General features: G+C 37.1%; 1 protein-coding gene across 6 annotated transcripts in view; it reads left to right on the top strand.

Moving 5' to 3' along the window:
* Positions 1–26,379, top strand: part of TP63 (tumor protein p63) — a 225,221-nt gene that overhangs the window by 137,189 nt on the left and 61,653 nt on the right. For all 6 annotated transcript variants that reach the window (XM_007525671.3, XM_007525665.2, XM_060198511.1 and 3 more), the window contains one exon: positions 10,417–10,671. In XM_007525671.3, coding sequence (XP_007525733.3) covers positions 10,417–10,671 — 255 coding nt within the window. The remainder of the gene's footprint in view (positions 1–10,416; positions 10,672–26,379) is intronic.

Here is a 26,379-nt window from a genome sequence, read left to right as displayed (position 1 = left end):
CAGACAGAAATCGAGAGGGTAGGGGGAGACAGAGAGGGAGAGAGAAAGAGAGACACTTGTAGCCCTGCTTTACCACTTACATAGCTTTCCCCCTGGAGGTGGGTTTGGGGGCTCGAACCCTGGTCTTTGTAAATTGTAACCTGTATGCTCACTCAACCAGGTGCGCTACCACCTGGCCCTTTAGGCATTAGATTTCCACTTGCAAATAGAAAGGATAGTGCTTCAGCCTCTGAGTATGTGCTAGAAACTAGAAAATGAAGTTATGAACACTGATGATTCGTAAAAAAATGGTTTGTGAGTCTGATAAACTACCATCTCAGTTCCTCAAAACATACCTTTGTAAACATTTAATTATATCTTTATTCTAAACTAAGTTCTGACTAGACTGGCAGAAATCATGGAAATTAGAGAGGGAGGGAATAACTTTGTGGTCTTTCTACCAGATACTAATGTCTTACTCTAAGCTTGGTTCTGGGGGTGCTTCCCTTCCCCACCCCCACCCTCATTAAGTACTCTGCATTTGACCACAAGTACCTTCCAAAGGAAGTGAATAATTACATAATTGCAAAGATTTGTACTCTTACTGCTGACCTGGATGTATTAGAAACAAAATCTAGACCATCAGGTGAAAACAAGCAAACAGTAACACTGCCTTGGCACACAAATGTATATGCATTTGTTTTAAGGAAGTTGAAACTCATTAATATATTTCCCAGGTAGGTGTGAGCTCCCAAGTATTACTCATTGCTCTGAGTGACAGGACTGGCTATTCTGCTATTAGTTCCCATAAAAGCTGAAGCTAAAGGTACAGTTCCCACCTACCAAAACAAAGCAAAACACAGAGCAGAAGTCATAGAGATTATTTGGAGATCTACTATAATATTCGTGTGGCAGTAATGTATAATGATGAGTCCAAATTGAAGATATACATATTTCAACATAAAAACTAAAGCTATTTCAGAAATAAACAGTGAACTAAAGTCATTTCTGAAAATGATTTTATATTAAAATTCGAATTTTCTGAGTATATATGATGCCTCAAATACTGCTCCAAATATTACACTCAGCACTTAAAAAACCAGACATAATCTCTTATGAACTTTTAATATACTTTAACAGAAAAGACCAGTATTAAAAATATCTATATAATACATAATTACTTTCAGCTACTATTAGACTATGTTAAAGGGAAAATTAGAATGCTATGAAAAATATGAAACAAAAGGAGAATTTAGGCATCCAGTATCCTATGAGAAAGTCTTGAGACTAGAAGCTGTATTATGATTTATAAACAGCCTGCATTGTGAAAAGCTTGAGGAAACTGGATTTTGGCTTGAAAAAAAACTGAAGAAATAACTTTTTTTTTTGTAAGTGAAAGGAAAGTTTTTCAAATAGTGAGTGAAGCATAGGGTTTTTTAATTTGTTTGTTTGTCTGTTTTTAAGATTTAGGTTTGTAGGCACCAGACAATGGTGCAGCCAATAAAAGTGCACAAGGTACCAGGCATAAGGGCATGGGTTTGAGCCCCCAGTCCTCACCTGCAGGGAGGGAAGCTTCATGAGCAGCTGAGAGGGCTGCAAGTGCCTTTCTTTCTCTTTCCCTCTCATGCCCTTGCTTGCCTGTGTCTCTCTATCTCGCTCATAATAGGAAAAAACAAAAGCTGCCAAGAGCTGTGGGTTTTATAGTACAGGAACTAAGTCCCATCAATAACCCTGGTATAAATAAATAAATATTTAGGGTCTTTATATTTATGAGAATAGCAACCTGCTTCAGGTATTCAAGGCTGAGAACTCCATGATCAGATCTGTAGTGAGTTTCAGATGGTAAATCCAGTGACCCAAAACACCTTCAAAGGTCTTTGTGATTAAGCACATTCTAGGATAGGAGTGGTTAAATTTGTATATCCTGTCTTTTGATTAAGTGGAAAGCATTTTCATTAGATATAAAAGAGGTATGTCTTTCATTGAGTGTTATTTTTATATTAAAAAACCCAAGCAGAAAATTGAATAGCTCCAATTTATATGCACTAAGAATGAAGGATATTTAAGAAAGTGGGTTCTCAAGCTAGATATACTGGTTTTGCATTTGGGCTCTGTAGTTTACTACCTTAAGCAGGTTACTTAATCTTGCAGAGCTTCAGAAGTTTCCTCATCTATAAAATAAGTACAAAGCACGGATGATAATAATGGCACTTAGTTGAAGAGGATTAAATGTGTAAATATATGTAAAGTTCTTGAACTCTACAAGGTACATAAAAAAGATTCAGGTATATGCATACCAGAAGTAGTAGGAGCACAGTAGCAATCATACAAGTTTATATTCTTTTCATGAAAGGATTGAGTATACATGTTTCAGTGTCTTAAAGTCTTTTTAAAATTTTTATTTATAAAAAGGAAACACTGACAAAAACCATAGGATAAAAGGTGTACAACTCCACACAATTCCCACCACCAGAACTCCATATCCCATCCCCTCCCCTGATAGCTTTCTTATTCTTTATCCCTCTGGGAGTATGGAGCCAGCGTCATTATGGAGTCTGGCTTCTGTAATTGCTTCCCTGTTGAACATTGGGAGGTGGATCCATGCTCCCAGCCTGTCCCTCTCTTTCCCTAGTGGGGTGGGGGCTCTGGGGAAGTGGAGCTCCAAGACATATCAGTGGTGTTGTTTGCCCATGGAAGTCCAGTTGGCAAGTCATAGTAGCATCTGGAACCTGGTGGCTGAGAAAAGAGTTAAAATATAGAGCCAAACAAATTGTTAACTAATCATGAACCTAAATGCTGGAATAGTGCAGATGAAGAGTTGGCGGGGCATCCTCTGTTTTGTAGATAATTAGTAGTACTATTTTAATTATATTCCAAAGGTTCCATGACTATACTAGTTTTTTCCCCAAGATCCTGACATCTGATATGCAGGTAAAATCAGTAATATTTATACACCTTTCCCATAGTTGGGAGCTATTCTCATCCCTGATCCAATTGTCTCATCCTTTTTCCAGTCTTAAAGTCTTGATGACCACTACTGTTTTACTGAAATTTGTATATCTTCAGTTTTATGTTACTTTAATTTTTTTATTATTTAGTTATTTTGGAAAGAGACAGAGAGAATTTGAGAGGTGAAGGAGAGATAGAGAGAGAAGGTGAGAAAGAGAGACCTATAGCACTGCTTCACTGCTCATGAACTCCCCCCTCTCCACTCTGCAGATTGGGCCTGAGGGCTTGAACCCAGGTCCTTGCACATTGTAATGTGTGCATTCAACCAGGTGCACCACTGCCCTGCCCTTCTGTTTCATGCTATTATAAGCCAAGCTATCACCTGTCATAAAATTTTAATCATATTTGATCACTATGTCATAACTTCTTATATGGCTTTAACAGTTACATTATAAAAAAACAATTTTCAAATAGCTAAATTCACTTGGACAATCAATGAAGTCTTTAAAACTAGCAGGGTGTGCTTTCCATATAGATGGCCTAAACTTCACTTAAAAAAAATCAGTACTGTGTACTTTCCTTTATGTTATAATGATTTCTAAATAAAACTGTTATTGTGGTTTAAAATGTTCTGAAGTACACTTTTATTCTAACCTTAATACATGCTTCTTGACTCATTATGCAGAAACTGGAACTATGTTTTACTCAAATATCTGTACTAAGAATTACTGATTATAAAATCTGTGCTTTTCTGCTAAGCTTAATAATTTCTTGGCATATAAGTGGTGATCAATCTCTTTTAGAATTGATATGACTTCCATATTTATTTAATTTGTTTGAAATAACTACTATGAGTGATTTCATGCTGAAATCATAAAATGTATTCTTCCTGAAAGGAACTCTTCTCAGTATAATTTAGCTATATTTGAACACTTTTCATATCAATTCACATTTCAAATGTCTCTGATATTTGTTAACAGGACTATCTTACCTGATTGCACAATTTTGCTTTTATTTATCTTACAAGCTTTTATTTATCTTTGTTTGACATTGGTTGGGGCTTTTGGGAGACTCTTTCCTAAGTTATAGAATGTTGATCCTCAAAGGAATCTTGCCACGTTGTGTCAGAACATAGAGCATTCTAGCGAACTATGTGCCTACTGTCTAGATTTGTGTGTGCTTTAAATGCTTTAGATTTTCATTCTGTTCATGACAAGTTCTGAGTACACTTTGCCTCCCCACATTCACTTTTTTTAAAGGTTAGCCAGAGACAAAGAAGTGAAATATTTTATATAAATCAAGTATGATTTTGTGGAAATATGATAACTAGTGAGTCCTTAAGGTAAAAAGATGGTACTCTAATTTGACATGATAGTGAAAATATCTTCTTGACCTCTGAAAGAACACTTTAAGTCAGTTGTGCTTAATTCTATCATAAAACAAACCATGATGATCCTTTGAGGTGAAGCAGTCGGTAGAAGACTAAAATATGACAGGTATTTCTCCCTAAGGCAGTGTTTGTTGAAAATTCACTATTCTGCCAATATTTGTGAGATGAAACTGTAGTATGTCTGCTAGATGAAAATCAAATAAATGCACTGTAAACCAAAGTCAATAAGAAAACTGCTTTCTTTTATCAGAATGGTCTTTAGAATGCTCATAAAAGCTCTTCCATCAAGACTCTGGTGAAAGGTTATATCACCTGAGGAAACTATATGCTGCCTGAAACATTTTTGATTTTTTTGTCTTGGTCTGAAAAATTTATATAAAGGAGAATTAGTTCTATCACTTTAAAATGTTCTGATGAAATTTTAAGAGTCTTCCAAACTAAGAATAGTTATAACTATTGGAATGTTAGACTTGGTACGTTCTTTATATTTGGTTACTAGACCAAAATATAGACCTAAACTTTCAGAATTGCTGAGAACTGACTTTTCTTTTACCTCTCATTATCTAATTGCACCAGGATCTGAGTTATACATATACTGATTAGCATATCACATTAGGTACATGTGATATGCTTGAATTCTGGAAATATCTGGCAAACTTATTTCACCAGATTTAATGTAATTCCCCTTAATTTAATGTGTTTTCCTCTTATCCTTATGAGCAACTAAGATCTAGACTGTTCAATACTTTGTACAGGACTATAGAGTGGCAGTGTTGGGGTACAACTCTACACCATCGAGTCCAGGTTCCTAGCTCTTTTGCACTATTAGACTCTACTAAGTATGTCAGGATTACTTCAGAATCTTTACTCACCTAGTCATATCTGTCAATGGAGGTTTATATGTATGATTTCTTTCAAATGAAATGTAGGCAAATTATCATTTCCTGTGGCAAGTAAACACTTGAATGGAGGTAAATTATGACAATATATTATTTTTATTATTTAGGTTTTTTAATTGCCTTTATTTATCAGATGAAGACAGTCAGAAATAGAGAGGGTAGAGGGGGAGAGAAAGAGAGACACCTGCAGCACTGCTTCACCACTCACAAAACTTTCCCCCTGCAGGTGGGGATCAGGGGCTTGAACCTGGGTCCTTGTGCATTGTAACATGTGTGCTTAATCAGGTGAGCCATCACCTGCCCCATGACTATATATTCTAACAGTAACTTCTTGTTTTGGTTTGGTTCTCACACTTAATTTTTTCATTAGCCACTTGTAATGTATTATTGCTTTGTTACATGATACCATCATATAGCTATAAGAAAAAATAATATCTAGGTAAAATTTTAATTTCTTGGGGGGTCAGGTGGTAGCACAGCAGGTTAAGTGCACATGGCGCACAAAGCGCAAGGACCAGTATAAGGATCCTAGTTCAAGCCCCCGGCTCCCCAACTGCAGGGGTGTCTCTTCACAAGCAGTAAAACAGGTCTGTAAATGCCTATCTTTCTCTCCCCCTCTCTCTGTCTTCCCCTCCTCTCTCCATTTCTCTCTGTCCTATCCAACAACAACATCAATAACCACAACAATAAAACAACAAGGGCAACAAAGGGGAAATAAATAATAATAATAAAATAATAATATCCAGGAGCAGTGGATTCATGGTGTAGGCACTGAGCCCCAGCAGTAACCCTGGAGGCAAAAAAAACCTACTTAATTTCTTTTCTTATGCAGATAAAATGAAGGAAATTTTGTTTAAGAATCTGGGAACATTGCATTGTTAAAATAGTTTAGAATTCTTTTCTTCCTGTAGCTATTGTCTTTATATATGAAAAGTAATTATGGGTCCCAGCAGTGACATAACCAGTTGAGCACACACACGATCATGCCCAAGGACCCAGGTTCAAGTCCCAGGTTCCTGCCTACAGGAAGAAATTTTCAGAAGCTGTGAAGCAGCGCTGCAGGTGTCTCTCTCTTGCTCTCTAGCCTCCCTACTTCTCAATTTCTCTATACATTTAAATAAATTAAATAATTGAAATAAAACAGAAAAGCTTTATAAAATAAAAATATGATTGCATTATCAACATTAGTATAAACTCAGGGACTCATCATTTTTTAAAAATTTAATCTGTATATGACTGTAAGAATTCAAAATGACTTATAGAATAAGCAAAGCAAGTAATAAAATGCTTTTATACTTGGAAATGGTGGTTACACTGGTCTTTTTCTTTATTTCTTTATTTATTTTAAGACTTTTTTGAACTTTTTAAAATATATTTTATTTATTTTCCATTTTGTTGCCCTTGTTTTATTATTGTAGTTATTATTATTGTTGTATTGGTGTCCTTGTTAGATAGGACAGAGAAAAATAGAGAAGGAGAAGACAGAGAGGGGGAGAGAAAGATAGACACACCTGCAGACCTGCTTCACCACCTGTGAAGCGACTCCCCTGCAGGTGGGGAGCCGGGGCTAGAACCAGGATCCTGATGTTGGTCCTTGTGCTTTGCGCCATGTGCGTTTAGGCCACAGCGCTACCACCCGACTCCCCACTGGTCTTCTTCTACTAATGAAAGCAAGCACTTTTAGATCAGTCTCTGGAAAGTCACACACTTAGCACACAAGCCAAATACATGCTTCAGAACAACTCTACAGTGCTCTATGGTTATCTGGAATGTATTCTTATAGCTCTTGATCAATGTGTTTTTCTATCAGATCAACCTGCTGTGTATCAGTATTATATTAAAGATGTAGATATTGGTAACTTTCCAGGGTCATGTTGGAGAAATTTCTATTTCAAAGTCATTTCACAGACAATAAAGTATCTACTTGAAATCAGAGGAAATTGTTATGCTTTCTCAGAGTGTGTTCATTTTCGCCCTCTCTATTTTGTGGAAAGAAGTCTGTCTCCTATTTAAATATGATAGGACAGACAGATTTTCACTTTTTTTCCCCATTGACTGAGTGCCTATCCTATATATTATTGTTATTTTGAAATCAAGAAGGTTTGTGGTTAAAAAAAGGGACACACTTTACTTCCTATTTCATTTAAGTATTCTCATACTTTTGTTACACAATAAACCTCATGGAATTCTTCAGATGACAGTTTTTGTGTCTGAAACAAAAGTGTCATGTTCTAATTTCAGAGATTCTTTATCTGTTATTTTAAATAGACACTACTTTAGAATCTACCCCAGCACAGCGTAAGTTTCTACTTTCTCTGTTTAAAGAACAATGCAGGTATTGTTCCCTTTACTTCATCATTTTCACTATTGTCAGTAGTACCTCTAAATTACTATTTCCTATGGTAGAATAGGTGTATGTCACTGATTTTTAACCAAGCTTTAAAAATATCCAATTATACAATCCTTATTTGGGTTGGATTGTTATTGGTTGTGTTAGGGCAATTAGCTTAACTTAGTAGTAGTTGCCTTATGATATTTAGAAAAGAAAATTGATTCTGCCTTGTGGTTTCTAAAAGTAAAATTTGAGGAAAATTTACATTGAGTCATGTGTTCACATTCTTTTTTATCTTGAACAATAACAACTTTTATACAAACTGGGCAAATCTAGTTTTCTGTTTTACACTGAGGCATTAGCATTAAATGCAAATCCTGTTTTTGTTGTAAAAATGTTTCAGTTAGAACAATCAAAAACACCAACAGTCCTATTAATGACTTTAAAAAAGTTTCTACATTTTTGGTGCCTTAGCAAACCAATAGGCTTATTCTTAACTGCAGCAGCAGGGTCTTTGTATCTCCTAAGTAAACGGAGTTTCCATTTCTCTTAAGTTCTTGAAGCAGTGTTTGTTCACTGGCTTTTAAAGTTGGGTCCCAAAACTTTTCTCTTGACACATATGGAAAAAAAAAAAAAAAATTCAAAGGGCCATGTTTCTTTGTTCTCATCCAAGCCCACAATTAGCTGAAGTTCCACTCTGTATAGCTAGAAGGGGAAAAAAGTAGGGTGGCCCAACAGGCATTTTACTGCCAGTGAGAAAGTGTACAGCGAGTTTCTTTGTCCTTTTTGTCAGGGACTGCTGCCTCTCTAATTGTCCTGCTGTAGGGAAGCACGTGCCTCTGGGAGCATTATCTGATTCCTGCAGGTCTTTCAGGAGTGCTTTGTATACTGACCCTTAGCTTGAACACAAATAAGATCTTTTCAATCCCCTTCCCAGTCTGTAGCCTCAGGCATGGATACCTAAGAGCTTTAATTCAACTAGGGGGTGTGGACACATTTGTACAAGCTTTGGGTTGTAGTGTTTTTCCTCCCTCAGTTGTCTCACCTGTAGTTTTGTTGCACCTGTCAAGAAAGGAAGCAGAAGATGGAAGGCTAGGAGAGGAGTAAGAGCTGTAGAAATCAGAGGGGGAGTGAAAGGCCAGACAAACAGCTGCTCTTGTCAGCATGAGGATAAGTGTAACAAGATTAATAGTTATTTGAGGAACAAATGGGGCCATGGTATTCAGCAGTGGAATGTGAATATATAAATGTATTGGAATGGGTATGCCGCTGTTAACATTTAGACAGATGCTCTCTAGACTGGATGGAATGCCACACGCCATTCCTCACATCCTGAGAAATAATTAAAATTTAATAAAGTAATTTTATTAAACTTAAAATTTAGTTCATTTTGTTTAAAGCCTCTGCTTCATTGTGGGGCTTCCCTATATAATTTTACATGGTTGGGAACTCTCAGACTTACCATTCACTTGAAGTGCAAGACTTCTCATTTTCCTTACATACTATTGACTAGCAGGACCGTCTTCCTTTTCTTGTTTTAGATTTTCGAAATGAAATAAAGCAATGAGATTTTCATGCATCGGGAGGTTTCATAAAGGAAAAACTGCCCTGTATACTTGTTTGTCCTCCTAGAACTTTTCTGTCTGACTTGGGTTTAGGAATAATTTGAGTTATCTGATCAAGCTGACAGGTGTGATGGTACTGGCAGTGTTCTGGACTACAAATCAAAAGATTCAGTTCTAAACCCCTACTCTTTGCTTAATATCTGATGTTTAAATAAATCACTTCTTCTCACTGATAGTACAATAGAGTTGCTTTGCAGGTTTCATGAAAAGAAACTAATTCATTCTTTCCATAAATATCTTATTACCTATTCTATGGTTGGTTCCCATAGAAGATATAGCAGCATCTGATAAAAGGTGTGACATGAGCTCACTCACTTTTGAATTATGCCAAGTACAAAATTTTAGTTCTAACTAGGTGTCTTTCTCTGATAGTCTCTGCTCTAGAAAATAATAAACTGACATAAAAATGAAAGAAAAGATAAAAACAGGATGGGTTGGCATGATATATTAGTATGTTACCTTTTATTGTATGTAGTTTGTTCATCCTATGCACACCCCTCCAGATTTTATGAAACTGGTCTGTAGAATATGGCGGGGAGGATTCAAAGTACCCTGGGGAAGAATTTTAATTAGAAATCTAAAGGCAAATTTGAAGGTTATCTAATTTTTTCCCATAATATATCAGTCTGATGCTAAATATGTTTTAGAACATATCTGTCTTATGATCTTTCAGAGGGCCAGGAGGTAGCTCACCTGGTTAAGCACACACCTTACTGTGCACAAGGACACAGGTTCAAGCCCTCTGGTTCCTTCCTACAGGGGGGAAGTTTCACAAGTGGTGAAGCAGGGCTACATGTGTTCTCTCTGTCTCTCTCCTTCTCTATCTTCCCCCTTCTCAATTTCTCTGACTCTACCCAATAATAAATAAACAAAAATAAATTATTTTTCCTTATGAATACCATGGCAGAAAGGCTGGGAGAAGGAAGGAATAGCAGATACTATTCATTTATTTTAAAGAATTCCTAAGGAGCAACAGATCTGAGCACTTGACTAGTTTGTGTCTAGGTACATGTTGTGTTTTCAGTAATCAACGCCTGTATGTAAGAACTCTGTGTTCTTTGAAGATTATTACAAAACACACCTCAGATTTTTGCTTTTCTTGCGTATGAAATATCGGCCATTTTATGTCCCATATGAAGTGTTGCCAAGCATAGATAATGCATACACGAAAAGATACTTAAAAAATAAGGAATGCTTTTCAAGTTAAATGCTTAACACTGGTATATCTGTTCTGTCCTGCAGCCACAGTACACGAATCTGGGGCTCCTGAACAGCATGGACCAGCAGATTCAGAATGGCTCCTCGTCCACCAGCCCGTACAACACAGACCACGCACAAAACAGTGTCACGGCACCGTCGCCCTATGCGCAGCCTAGCTCCACTTTCGATGCCCTTTCACCGTCTCCTGCTATCCCCTCCAACACCGATTACCCAGGCCCACACAGCTTCGATGTGTCATTTCAGCAGTCCAGCACTGCAAAATCTGCCACCTGGACGGTAAGAGCATCGGGAGTCTTTATGCCTTTAACCTGCCCCGTATGTCAGGGGCCATCTTCATCACTCTCCAGGGACGGGCACAGTATTTCTACACCTTTATCAAAGTTCAGAGATCCATACTGAATGGCAGAAGATTTCTCCTTGCCCTCCAAGGGCATCTTATCTTAATATATATATATTAATGTGTAGCACTGAGCCAGAATGCAAAAGGAACCAAAAGTGCCATTTTGGTTCCAATATAGGAACCAAAAGTTTGTGCTTAGGCAGCTGTAGAAGATTCTGTGGTTGTGTTCTTACCTGCCCCACACAATGGACAAGTCCTCTATGTAAATGTTTTTGGAAAGATGTAAGACTTAAATCAAGGAGATGTGTCATAATCATGTGTTGCCAGTCTCCAGAACATGGGTCCGTTACTACTCTTTTTTCTTTTTCTTTTGCCTCCAGGGTTATTGCTGGGGCTCAGAGCCTGTGCCATGAAGCCACTGTGCCTGGAGGCTATCTACCCCACTTTTTTTTTACCCTTGTTTTTTTTATCACTGTTTTGGTTATTATTACTGTTGTTATTGATGTAGTTGTTGTTGGATAGGGCAGAGAGAATTGGAGAGAGGAGGGAAAGACACATAGACACCTGCACACCTGCTTCACCGTTTGTGAAGCGATCTCCCTGCAGGTGGGGAGCCGGGGGCTGGAACCTGGATCCTTACTCTGGTCCTTGTGCTTCACGTGCCATGTGTGCTTAATCCTATGCGCTACCGCCCTGACCCCCCTACTATTTTTTCTTCAACAGTCATATTAAGGTATGATTAAAGAAATGAACAAAACAAGAGATAAAATTGTCATTAAACCATGCCTGCGGCTCCAAAGTCCCAGGTTCAATCCCCTGCACCACCATAAATCAGAGCTGAGCAGTGCTCTGGTAAAAAAAAAAAAAAAAAAAAAAAAAAACATTAAAGAAGAGCTAAATTTGTTACTGCAGGGGAGCTTCACAGGTGGTGAAGCAGGTCTGTAGGTGTCTTTCTCTCCCACTCTGTCTTCCCCTCCACTCCCCATTTCTCTCTGTCCTATCCAACAACAGTGACATCAGTAACAACAACAATAAAACAACAAGGGCAACAAAGGGAATAAATAAATAGTTTAAAAAATCTCTTTTCTCCAAAATGAAATCTCTTAACTGTATATGAGTGCTGGAATATTTTGAAGTGATTCAGATTGAAACTATTAAGGAAAAAAATCTTTTCATTTGTAAATTGTCTAAGAAAAACTAAAAATATTTAAATGTTAAAAAGGTACAAGGAAGGGCTGGGTAACATCTTAATGGCTTTGCAAAAGACATTCATGCCTGAGGCTCCAAGATCCCAAGTTCAATTCCTAGGGCCACCATAAGCCAGAACTGAGCAGTGCTCTGTTTTGTTTGTTCATTTGTTTTCTCCTTTCTGTAGCTTCTTTTTGTAGTTTGTTCTCTCTCTCTCTCTCTTTCATCAAAATAAACTAAAATTTTAGAAATTAAGAACAGACGAATACAAGTTAATTTGAAAAAAGGTACAAATGTTTATTCTATTACAAAATTTATTTTGTGAGGTAATATAACAGGAATGAAACTCAAATATATAGAATACTTACAAAAATGTTCTGTCTGGTTGATCAAAGAATTCACAATATCAAAGTAGCATTTATGTTTGTCAAGCCAATTTAATGTTATGAGACTTTTAGAAATGCTTCCAAATAGCAGCATATTGTTGAAAAGGCATTTTCGAATTACGTTTAGGCAGATTTGCCTCATTTGGGGCAAATAAGTTTATTTTTAGAAATATCCCTTCTTTTTAAATATTTATTTATTTTCTCTTTTGTTGCCCTTGTATTTTTATTGTTGTTGTAGTTATTATCGTTGTTGTTACTGATGTCATTGTTGTTGGATAGGACAGAGAGAAATGGAGAGAGGAGGGGAAGACAGAGAGGGGGAGAGAAAGAGAGACACCTGCAGAACTGCTTCACCACCTGTGAAGCAACCCTCCTCCAGGTGGGAAGCCGGGGGCTCGAACCTGGATCCTTACATTTAACCTGCTGCACTACCACTCGACTCCCTTTTTAAAAAAAAATAATTATTTGCAAATAAGATTCTTTGCAAAGCATTTCTCTGCTGTAGTGTCTTGTTTATGGTGGGCTTCAATCTGTTGTACAGTTTTTAAAGTAATCTACATGTGTAGCCTTACATTTCAACACAATTCCACATGTGTTTCATCAGTTGACACCACTTCCATGTAAACTAGACAGGGCAGGTGGGCAAGTTTTATATCTCCTACTTTACTAGCGAATCAAACTTAATAATATGAGCAATGGACATTCTTTAAAATGACATAGGCTTTTGTGCATACAGAACTATTTTGATTCTGCCCTCACCCGAATATTGGTTCTTTCTTCCTTGTCCAACCATATCATATCAAAATGCTTAGATATTACCTACAGATTAATTTTACCTTAATGTTTTCTTTCTTTTACATTTTTAAAAGTGTTTCATTTATTATTGGATAGAAACAAATTGAAATTGAAAGGGGCATGGGAGGTGGAGAGGGAGAGAGAAGGAAAGACACCCGCACACCTGCTTCATGCTTTTCCCCTGCAGGTAGGACCAGAGGCTTGAACCTGTGTCCTTGCCTACTGTAATGTGACCTATTAACCTGGTGTGCCACCACCTGGCCTCCACTTGATGTTTTTCTTATATTGTTTGAGAAGTGGTTCTGTGTGGCTCATCTTGCAACCATGAAATAGTAGTCTGAACCCTGCCGTTTCTCAACTGCGTTGTGCTATTTAGTCTCTTTTATATGAATAGTCCTAGAGATCAACACTATAGGTGAGTCCTATATGCCTTAAATAGATTGATTTAACTGAAGCAAGTAGCATTTTGCTGAAGAGCCACTCAAATAACCATTTCATAATTGAAACTATGACATGTAGTTAGACATTTAGAATCCCTGATATTACAGGCTGATAGTTTATCATGTTCTGGCAGAATTCTACTGTTAGGAGTAAGCTCATCTGAAAAAGTGATGGACAGTCTGGGTCCACTAATTCTATAGTTAATGCCCTTTTAAAACAGTTGAATAACAATGAGGATGGAATTTGATGCAACTGTCCATCAATCTGCTTTACAACTCATTGCTCACCATACAGAAAACTCTAGGGTTTTTCCAAATTTATTCTAATTGTGAACCAAAGCCCCTTTCCAGAGAAGTAAATGATCTCTTTTTATTCTCTTTCTCTCTTACACACACACACACACACACACACACACACACACACACACACACACTTTTGGGAATATTGGCCTAAATAGTAGTTTATTTATTTTTATGGGTTTGCTTCTTGAATGTATATATATATTTTAATTTATTTACCATAGTATAGCTGATTTATGGTAGTATGGGGAACTGAACCTGGGACCTGGGAGCCTCAGGCATGAAAGTCTTTTGCCTTTTTTTTTTTTTTAATTGGGGAATTAATGTTTTACATTCAACAGTATTTGCCTAACTATTATGCTATCTCCCCCACCCTAAAAGAAAAAGAAAATATGGTAGAGTACTCTGAGAATATTGTCTTAGATGTGGCGACATTGGTATCACTATGCTGAATAAAAGCATGGGTGAGGTGGGGAATAGACACTGTGTTAGTAAGAAAACTCTCAGGAAACAGCAAACTTGAATTTTAGTCTTAATCTATCTTGGTGATCTAAGCCAAATCATCTCTCTAGAATTCTGTCTATATCCCTATGAAGATAAGGGTGAGTATATGAAACTTAACTCACTTTCTTATATTGAGATAGAATTAATAATCAGGGAGTCGGGCTGTAGCGCAGCGGGTTAAGCGCAGGTGGCGCAAAGCACAAGGACCGGCATAAGGATCCCGGCTCCTCACCTGCAGGGGAGTCGCTTCACAGGCGGTGAAGCAGGTCTGCAGGTGTCTGTCTTTTCTCCCCCTCTCTGTCTTCCCCTTCTCTCTCCATTTCTCTCTGTCCTATCCAACAACAACAACAACAATAATAACTACAACAATAAAACAACAAGGGCAACAAAAGGAAATAAATAAATAAATAAAATAAATATTTTTTAAAAATTTTTAAAAAAAGAATTAATAATCAGCTTAGATATTTTTTAAAGTTTTATTTATCAGGTTCTAATTAGGTACTATGCTAGTATCTTAGTAAAGCTGTTTCATCATTTCTTAGGTTTCTATTCAGTTGTCTTAAGTGTACCCTATAAAATTTATATAATAAAGCAACTGAATTTGGTGTTTGTTTGGTGTGATATATAATTGTGTATCACATGGTCTTTATATTCTTATTAAAGTTCAGTCTCATTCTCAGGCAGTCTAAATAGGCCCGACTCCATATGTTCTGATCTAGAGCACTTGGGCCCTTTTCTGAGTAGCTGCTGAGATCACCAAAAAGATGTAAGCTCTTAGCCAAAGACAACAGCACCTTGTTCAGAGAAGCATCTGATTTTGAGCCAAATTATATCACATCACATTTCTATAGAGATCTCACATATTAGGAAGTAGTTCCACATATCTTTTATCTTAGTTGAGTCATGCTATCCAGACTGTTACCCCAGTTTTGTAAATAGGGATATTTGAGAAGTAAAGTTGCATGGCTAATAACTAGTAAAGAAGGAAAAAGCATCCAGATCCACACTAGTCCCTGCTCCCAGTTTATGTATTGCCACTACTGTAGCTGCACTGTCTTTCCTCTAGATTAACAGAAAACAGGGACACACAAGAACAGGCGAGCCTGAGCAGTGTGGTTGCCAGAACCCAACTGACGGAGGACATTTTAAATGCCACATTCCTACACACCTACTTCTTAAGACATCTGTGCATTTCAAGCCATGTTTTTTTTTTTTTCAAAATAAAATGCCATGTTTTAAAACTGCCCACAAACTAGAAGCAGCAGAAGTAGCTGTCATTAAGAGGAGGCTACACTTGCTGCATAGTCTTTTCATAATTCCTTAATAAACATCTTTTTAGTACTGTTTCATCACTTGTCATCTGTTAGTGTTGAGTTTTCCCTTTTAATTCATGGCTTTACTCAGAATTACTGCCAAAAATGTAATTAATATATTTAAAGTATACATGCATATTTCCTCTGCTTTCTCTGTTTTAAATAATGACTGGTTGTGTTTCCAGTTCCATGAAAAATATGGCATTTTAAACTTCTTCCAGCGAAATATAGTGAAGTGTGATAACATTTTCCCATATTCTCTATTTCACACAAACACAAATCAACACTGAATTTAGGATTTAGTTTCAGACCTTTTTCCTGTCTCTGTAATGTAATAGCAACTAGTTTAAGGGAAACTAGAACTGCCCTTAATTAAGTATATTGGGTTATCTGAAAAGTCATGCTGTATTATTCTGTGTTTTTATATGCCAAAATACGTCCTTATTTTTCCAACACCCTGGTGTTAATGGTACTGCAGTTGGAAATCATCAGTCCAAGGACATTTGGAAATGGCAAAAAACTTGGGCTTACTGATATTGCTAGCAGCGGCAATCTAAAACCAGCCCAATAATGCCATCTCTCTAAAATCTGAATTTAAGTCCCTTTGTTTTCATGAGCTTATTAGAGTTTTGTTGAGGGTTCAGTTGTACAACTAATAATTTGGAAAACACAGAGCAAAAATAAATTTCTTCAGTTCTTTTGAGCTATTCAATGCCGGTTTCAGCCCAAGGGACTGTATTTTATTCATTATTCAAATGTATAAACAGATGACATAGGGTATTAACAGGCACTCCTGTGTGCTGACTTCTGTGGGTTGGCTGTGGTACGTTCCTAAGCCTGCGGACACAAATGCAGCATAAAGAAGAGCTCTTTCCAACTTTAAGGGCCTGTTGACTTTCAGCATTTATTTCTTATTTGCAAACTGACTATTCATTTATAGGGATGCCTTCCTCCTTCCCCATATTAAATCAAGAATCAAACTTAGCTTCCTTTATTGAAGAAGCATCATATTAATTTGTAGTAACAAAATAGTCTCTTCACCAATCAGGAACTGCTTCAATAAATTATGTTAAATTCCTTTAACAAAATACTCAGGGACCATGAAAAAGAATCATGGGTTCTGATTTAGAATATTAGAGACAAAATAGTTCCTTCACCAGTGGGGTACTGCTTCAATAAATCATGCTATATTCCTTTAACAAAATATTCAGGGACTATGGAGGAAAAAAATCATGTGTTCTGATTTAGAATATTTTAAGCACTGTCTAACTTTAAGCTTTCTATGGCACCTACATAATAATTTAGGGTGTCTGTCAGAACCCCTCTTCTGGGGGGTCTGAGTGCTTTATTTTGCTGGAAGTTAGTAATAATGCCTCTTTGTGAATATAGGTCAGTTTATCTTGATTATCACTTACTTACCTCTGTCAGTTTGACAGCGGATTTTTCATATTCTATGACAAGTGTTATTATCTATGTGAAAAGCAGAAAATTCTCCTTAGTATTTTGTTTTGCCTTTTCCTATGGTGCTCATTCTGAGATAATAATCCTAGCCCTGAGAAGATAAGATCATTTTTTGCTAATGTTTCTTATTTGATTCGTAGACTTTCAAACCTCACAGAATAGCGTACAACATAAGCTAAGCCCTTAACCAAGACTAAGACATTGTATTTTCCCCCGTGGCTAAAAGAAATCATTATAGTTCCCAATAGTTCCCCACTACTCTAAACAGAATTATTAACTGTCCATTAATTTGGTTGCTTTTGCCTCCACCCATGATATGTATTTTGCCTTTTTTAACTTTACCAGTCCTGTGTTGTGTTGAGAGCTTTGAAGAATCTGACCTGAGCAAGTGGAGAGATTAGGGAGGTGGCATTTGAAAGGGGAACAGTCAGTTCTCCGAAGAGTTTCATTGATCCCAGCATAACAGTCTTGCAAGCTGGCTCCCTTTTGCTACACATGCGAGTTGAGATGTGTGCATATGGCCCACCCTCCCTGTCATCAGGTTACTTGTAATGTAAGACTTCCAGAAAAGGCTGCCAGCTCTGCAGAAATCTAATGCAAGCTAGCCTACTGCATGACCTCAGGAATCTTGGGACTCTTATGAGTAGCCCATCAAAGAACATGATGTACAAACAAACGTTTCATAGTAAATATGACTTACCAGCTTTCTTTCACAAAGGAAACACTTCTAAAAGTCTTGAGTTTCAATCAAGGCTTTAGCTGGACTTAGAATTAAAGGTTAGGTTTCATTGGTGAGTGAAAGTAAGTCAGTAAACTTGTGTCTGCTAGTGATAAATGTGCTAATCACTTCTTGCCAGATCGTTCACTGAATTTCCTAAGTACATATTTTTGTGCTCCTTCCATGATGAAAAAAACAAAATGTTGGTATGCTAATCTGTTATAGAAGCTATCTTAGTTCAGAGTACTGAAAAAGATTGTACTTAATGAAGCACTTGGAGATTCTTGGTAATGTTCATATTACTTTTGTAACTGTAGGTTTTGGATTTACAAATGAATCCAAATGTATGATACAAATGTATCATACAAATGTATGATACAGATTCCAGTTAGAGGGGGAATGACTGATCATGGGAAAGAGGGAGAAGCAGAGGCCTGATAGCACTGCTTCACCAGTAGGAAGGCTTTCCCTTTGCTTGGTACTTTTATGTAGTGGCTGAGGGCTCAATCCTAGCTCCTCACACATGGTAAATTGCATGTTCCACATGATAAATTGCTAGCTCCAACCCTCAAAGACTCCTAATTTCTTAGTGGAAAAAATGAAAATTAAAAAGAAAAAAACAACTTTCTGCCTTCTTATTGTGCTAGAAAAGGCCGAAAGATCATAACACAATTTCTACTTCTCCAGTTTTATCCCTCATACAGCTGAATCTTCATGTGTTACTCATTTTGTTTTTATCTTTGCTTCACCTATTATGCTGCAATAAATCTTATGAAATGGATAAGGAAGAAGATGAGGACATAATTTTCAAATACTTATATTTTTATTTTGTGGTCTTCTTTCTTTGAGTAGTATTCAAGCTGTGGGGTGCTCACTTGAATTTGAGAAGTTGTCTGATAGTCACTTGAAGAGTTTGGCTTGATGTGTAACTCTGCCTTTGTGACAACAACAACAATCTTTTAAATGAACAATTCCCCAGTAAAATTATCTTAAGAAATGTATCTTATCAAGTAGAAACACAAGACTTAGAAGACAACTGTTCAGTACAAGTTACGCAACCTGGAGCTGCTGCTTCTTTCTCTGTCCATTGGTGAAGTGGACAGTAATGTATTTATTTGGCAGGACTTCTGTAAGGTATATTGTTCATGGAGAACTTTAAGAATCTAAGATATGAAACTTTTTAAACATGTTATTTTATCCTGTATTTATTTTTATAATTTCTTATTTTAATTTATTTTTAAAGCATTTTTATTATTTATTTACTTATTGGATAGAGACAGCCAGAAATCAAGAGGGTAGGGAGAGGTAGAGAGGGAGAAAGACAGAGAGACACCTGCAGCCCTGCTTCACCACTTAATGAAGCTTTCCCCCTGCAGGTGGGGACCAGAGGCTCAAACCTGGGACCTCATGCACTGTAACATGTGTGCTCAACCAGGTGTGCCACCACCTGGCCCCCCGGATTTATTTTTATATTTACTTGCACAAATATTATGTCATAACTATGCTTAGAATTCAGACAGTTTTGGAGTTTTTGTACTTTTAAACAGGCATGAAAAAATTTAGGTATATAAATCCCTAGAGAAATATTTTAAATATTTATTTAGTTATTCACTCATTCATTCATGTGTAAGAAAGAGAATGAGATAAGAAGATAAAGAGAGAGAGACAGAAGTCCAGATTACTGTTCAGATCTAGCACATGGTGGTGTCAGAGCCTGAACTTGTGGCTTCTGAGCTCCCAGCATGCAGAGTGGTTCTCTGAAGAGGCTGAGCAATCTCCTTGACCACATATATAGATTTTTTTCTGATTTAAATTATATTTTAAATTTTTATTTATTTATTGTTAATAATGTTATGAATGAATTTATTGTTGATTTTTTTCTTAAGTCTCGTTGTTGTATTGGTCACATTTCAGCTCAATACCAGTAAAGAAGATTTCAATTCTGATCATTTTTCTTAGGTTGATTTTCCTTAGATTCTTACAATTCCTTAGATTCTTAAAAGACAAATTTATCTCTCTCTCCTGAATAGTGTGCCTGCTGGTATACAAAAGACCTAAATTTTAGAAGGTCCCCATAATACAGGAGGAAGGGTCAATGTTGTGGTATCTTTGCTCTCCTGTATCTGTTTCAATCACTTTCTGTTTTAAAAACACTGTTTCAGAATAGTGAAGACCCAGTGATGAATGAATGAATGAATGAATGAATGAATGACATGTTTAATCTCATTTTTATTAAAACATAATAAGTGTGCATGTTTATATAAACAAATAAGTTATTTGAGTTGAGAGGTAGAGAAAATTATTATTATAATTTTGAGTAGAAAGATATTCCTTTTTTCTTCTTATTTTTTCTTATCTATGTGTTATTTTCAGATTTTCATGTTTATACACAAAAAACCTTAGTATTGAATCATCTAAATCTCTCTACTTTTCCCCCAACTAACTTGTGCTCTTGGAAAAGCAAATCTCATTTTCCCATAAGAACTATGACATAATTGTGGATCATATTTTTAGATTAAGGAATTATCTTGAAGTAAGCCATGGATATGATTAAATGTAATTTCACAAAGAAAAAGTTCTAACTACTCTAAGCTTCTTTAGTCATTAAAAATAGCAAAATGGGGGGGGGGCGTGCATTAGCTCAGTGGGTTAAGTGCACATGGACCTACAGGTTCTGGTTCGAGCCCCCTGTTTCCCACCTGTAGGGGGGTCGATTCACAAGCGGTGAAGCAGGTCTGCAGATGTCTTTTTCTCCCCTTCTATTTCCCCCTCCTCTCTTGATATCTCTGTCCTATCCAGCAAAGGGAACAAAATGGGAAAAATGGCCTCCAGGAGCAGTGGATTATAGTGCAGGTACCAAGCTCCAGAGATAACCCTGGAGGAAAAGAAAAGCAAAATGGGGGCTGGGCAGTGGCGCGCCAGTTAAGTACACATAGTACTAAGTTCAAGGACCCGCGCAAGGATACTGGTAGGAGCCCCAGGCTCCCCACCTGCAGGGTGTTGGCTTCACAAACTGTGAAACAGGTCTGCAGGTCTTCCCCACCAAAAGCTCCTCTCAGATTCTCTCTGGCCTATCAAAATAATAATAATAATAATAATAATAATAATAATAGAAAATATGACCACAGGAGCAGTGGATTCATAGTGCAGGCAGGGTGCCCCAGTGATAACCCTGGAGACAAAAAGAAAAAATAGCAAAATGATTATTATAGTCTATAAGCTTTGTTTAAATAACTTGTATCCCTTGACATATATGTATAAAGCTAACTTATAAAATTTTCAATTATTTTTATAAATTATTTTTTGCTTTGTCTGAAATTTTACATTTAATTAATAATTAACATTTTGATATACTAGAATTTACTATGTTTGATATGTGATAATTTGACAAGTTTCTGCTTCTCAAAATTTGTTTAGGTAAATGAGAATAGATACTTACAAAATATATTCCTTTTGCTAAGATTATTATTTTTTTATTCTGTAATGTAGAATTTTAAGAAAATATGTTTTACTATGAGAAACATCATTTTATGCGCAAGGACCCAGGTTCGAGCCCCATGGTCTCCACCAGCAGGTAGAAAATTTTGCAAGTGGTGAAGCGGTGTTACAGGTGTCTCTGTCTCTCTCCCTATCTCCCCTTACCCTCTCAATTTCTAGCTATCTATATCCAATAAATAAAGATAATACTTTTTTTAAAATGAAACATTAATTTTAGGAAATCAAATCACTTTTCAAAGTGATTACTAAGAGTTTAGCTTATAGGAAAATAATGGAGCCGATTGAATTTGAAAGTACAGACTTCTTGATGTGTTCCTATCCCTGCCTGCCGCCATACTCTTCAAAGCAGAGTGGTTTTGAAAGGATGAACTACGACTCCCAAGGGGTAGATGGTTATAAGGACCGAGAGTGCTATTGGAGAGAATTTGTTCCTTTGTCTAGGTGATTGATCATTACAGATGATATATCTTGAAAATATGTTTTTCCAGGGCCCAGGTGGTAATACACCTGGTTGAGCGCACATGTTATAGTGCACACGGACCCGGGTTCTAGCCCCCACACCCCAGCTGCAGGGGAAAAGCTTCACGAGTGGTGAAGCAGTGCTGCAAGCATCTCTTCCTCTCTTCCTCTCTGTTTCTCCCTTTCTCTCAGCTTCTGGGTATCTCTATCCAATAAAGAAATAAAGATTATACAAAAATTAAGAAAACTAAAAATATACAAAAATTCAAAAAAATATGTTTTACCTGGTCAGTTTAGTGAACCTGCTTTAGCTAGATACTAGCTAAGCACCATTTTCCCAAGATTTTACCTATTAAATCTCTATTTTGTAAAAGAAAAAAAAAAAAGAAAAGAAATAAAGAAAGAAAAAGAAAAAAAATGAGTGTAGGTGATTAGGTGAATATAGAAAGTTTATTTATTTTATTATTTTTTAATTTTTATTATCTTTATTTACTGGATAGAGACAGCCAGAAATCAAGATGGAAGGGGGTGATGAGAAGGAGAGAGCTACCTGTAGCACTGCTTCACCACTCACAAAGTTTCCCCCCTGCAGGTAGGGGTGTGGGGGTCAGTAACATGTGCACTCAATCAGGTGCTCCACCATCCAGCCCCAGCAGAGAATGTTTAAAGATAAAGACCAAACCCTGGTGCTGATATAAATCCTGTGTCCTTAAAAAAAAAAAATCCTGTGTCCTTAAAGATCTCTATACTCAAATCACTGTGTGCTGTATCACAAATCATACATTTAAACAGAATTCGGAATAATATTTATCTTTTTATCACTTGATAGGAGAGAGAACAAGAGATTGCGAGGGAGAGAGATAGAGAGAGAGAGAGAGGAGGGGAAGAGGAAGAGAGGGAGAGGGAGAGAGAGAGAGAGGGAGAGAGAGGGAGAGGGAGAGAGGACTTTACCTCTTGTGAAACTTCCCCCTGCGGGTGGGGACTGGGCTTTTGAACCTGGGTCCTTGTGTATGGCGATGCAGTATTTTTTTATTAATATTTATTTTATTTATTTATTCCCTTTTGTTGCCCTTGTTGTTTTATTGTTGTAGTTATTATTGTTGTTGTCGTCGTTGTTGGATAGGACAGAGAGAAATGGAGAGAGGAGGGGAAGACAGAGAGGAGGAGAGAAAGATAGACACCTGCAGACCTGCTTCACCGCCTGTGAAGTGACTCTCCTGCAGGTGGGGAGTCTGGGTTCGAACCGGGATCCTTATGCCGGTCCTTGTGCTTTGTGCCACCTGTGCTTAACCCGCTGTGCTACAGCCCGACTCCCTTTTTTTTTTTTTTTTACTACAGATTCCTGACTTAAAATAAAGATGTTCTTTCAACTGTTAAGTTATGAGATATAATATAGAACCCTATTAGAAATAAATGAGATATGTATTATTTTAGCAGTTTGGCAAGACTAAAGGTTACAGATATTTCTGACCTTACTGCTTTGCTCTCCAGCATATCGTTGCCTCTTTCTAAAGCAGAGAAAATAGTGCCAAAGGAGATAGGGCAGCATATTGGAAAGAATTCAGGCTTTGTAGTTAGATAGACCTGGAGCTGAATTCCATCTCTATGTGGCCTCAGATAAGTCACTATGGGGAAGCTACTTCACCCTAAATACATCATTTTGTGGCCAGGCTATACCTCAACAATGTAAATTCTTAAAATAATGCCAGGTAAACAGAGATTTTTTTTCATTAGTCTGGATGATAAAGTTAATATTAGAATTTAGATGAAAATTGCCCTACTCACAGACTAGTCACAAACTATTGTAGGGGGTATTTTATATGGAGAGTCTCTGGTCCTCTGCTCTGTGGTGTAGATGCTACTATGTATATTATATTATAACAGATTATATAATATCATATATAGTACTTTAAAATTTTCACCTCAGAAAATGAGGACATTTAATATCCACCTTGGTCACCTTGAAAGTATAATTTAAACTGCTCCATGAAAGTCACATCATTTTTTTTTCTTTTGTTTGTAAGACAATCTCAGTTTTGCATTTTAAAATTAATAGGTATTTCTTTAAAAAAATATTATTTATTTATGGGAAAGATAGGAGGAGAGAGAAAGAACCAGACATCACTCTGGCACATGTGCTTCCAGGGATCAAACTAAAGACCTCATGCTTGAGAGTCCAGTGCTTTATCCATTGTGCCACCTACCAGACCACTGATAGGTATTTCTTCTCCTCATTTAAAAAGAATATAAAAAATTGAAGTTCTCAGTCAAATTCTGCTTTGAGTTTCCCTTTCTGTTCTTTCTCAACTTCTGTTGATGAGTGGGATGATCCCATACTCCTCATCTTTCTGACTTAGCTCACTTAACATAATTCCTTTCTAGCTCCATCCAAGATAGGCCAGAGAAGGTGGGTTCATTGTTCTTCATAGCTGTGTAATATTCCTGTGTGTATCACAGCTTTCTCAGCCATTGACTGAGTTTGGAGTAGGGCACTGAAGTAAAAATCTAGGGACTGAGGGTAAGAGTGGCTATTCGGCTTCACTGGGGTTGGGGAGGGAGGGGGGAGGATGGGATGGGGCACAATCTTTTGGTGGTGGGAATGGTGTTTATTTACACTCCTATTAACTTGTAGTCATATAAATCACTACATAATTAATAAGAGGGGGGAATTGAAGTTGTAGGAAAATGAGTAATTTTTATCTTGTGGCTTTAAGTCCAGGAACACTGTGATGTGTACTTCTGATGTTCAAGTACCTGAAACAACTGTTTAAAAAACACAATTTTCAGTTAAATTGATGTTCTTCAGGGGTACAGTACTGGGATTATTTATTTTTACAGTCTCAACACCAAAAGAAGCAAGCTCCATGCCATGACAGAGTTCATTGTTAATCAATTGCACAGAGCTCTTTATTTCCAACTTTCTTAAAACTAGCCACATTCTAGACTTGTTTGGATGGCCCCAGAGGGCACAATCACTACAAAAGAGAGGAAGTCTCAGGGCCACAGATTCCAACTCAAAGTAAAGATCTGCCAGTGTTTAACCTTGGAATGTACTGCCTCCAGTGGGAGCGAGTGAGTGCTTAACCAATGCAGAGTCTGCAAACAGAGGCAAAAGCATCTCAAGATTTAAATGAAAGAATGAATCTACTGACCTTTGAAGTTCCCTTTGTATTATCCAGGAGAGAAAACCCTTTGGGAACCAGCAAGCAATCCATTCTGTGTCAGGCAGCTGGTTCAGTGAGGGGGTAACTATAGATATGGAAAGAGTGAAAACACAAGAAACAAGCCTGCTGTGTCTTTTTCCCATAGGAATTTTCAAACTCGCATCTGTATGTAGAGTTAACCAGTCAGTCCTACAGTGTGTGGAAACCAAAGAAAAACACGAATAAGAGATGCAATTTAGAAAATGCTATCAGACATTCTGGGGAAGTGGTTTAGTGCAAGAGTATATACATAAGACTCTGGGCTTGATCTCTGGCAACATGTAAAACCTCAGCCCTCTCTTCCACACACACAGAAAAAAAAAGTAAATTAATCTTACTAAAATTTAATATTAAAGAAACTGCTACCTAGAGTACACTCAACTTGGTGGGACTTACAATTCAGTGACGCATTGAGATAGACAAAGTTTCATCTACTAAATCATTGCTTCTGTGACCAACGAAGATGGTAAAGGAGGAATGGGGATAGCTATGGAAAGTCAAAGACAGAGCTGCCCTGTTTTATTCTCCTGTTTTATTGAGGGGTGTTAGTAAAGGATTGGTAGCCATTTTTTAGCAGCAACTTTGCAATCACTTAATTTCTCTGGCCCTTCAGTTTTCTCGCTGTATTTCCCTCGTTTTAAATTTGAGTGAGGTAGCATTGGTCTATAAAGCTGTATATTTTAGGGATATAACTTGATACCTCTTCCTAATATATGTGACCCCACCCTGTCCTTCACCAAAGTACCTGTAACCCTCCATCAGTGTTCGAAATTGGAGTCATGACACTTACTCTCTAGTATCTTTATGAGGATCAAATAAGATAGCTAGGTGAAAGTTGTTTGTACATGTGGAAGTCTATCCTCCTGCAAATTTCTTCTACTATCTTGGAATAGAATAAATTGGAATAGCTAATAGGTGATGCTTTGGGCATCTTGCCTTGCAAAATTAATATCTGCACCCTTTTTTGCATGTGCTCCACAGTGAAGATAGTAGTTGAATGAGATGACTCTTTATATATATATATATATATATATATATATATATATATATATATATATATATATATATTAATTTATTATTGGATAAAAATGAGGAAAATTAAGAAAGGAGGGGGAGATGGGGAAGTAGAGAGACAGAGAAACATCTCTTCATCACTCCTGAAGCTTTCTCCCTACAAGTGGGGAACAAAGGCTTGAACCTACATCCTTGCACACTGGAATGTGTGTGCTGAACCAAGTGTGCCACTGCCTGGCCCCTGAATGAGATGATGCTTACCCAGCCTATTCCAAAATGTCTTAGCATGTTCCTTTCACCCGCAGTAATAAAACCTGAAAATCTACCAGCTTCTATATACTTGACACTCTGTCTCTCCTTCCTTT

This window comes from Erinaceus europaeus, chromosome 9 (assembly GCF_950295315.1).
Source record: "Erinaceus europaeus chromosome 9, mEriEur2.1, whole genome shotgun sequence".
NCBI lineage: Eukaryota > Metazoa > Chordata > Mammalia > Eulipotyphla > Erinaceidae > Erinaceus > Erinaceus europaeus.
Note: the sequence above shows the minus strand (reverse complement) of the source record. Positions and strands in the feature narration are given on the sequence as shown.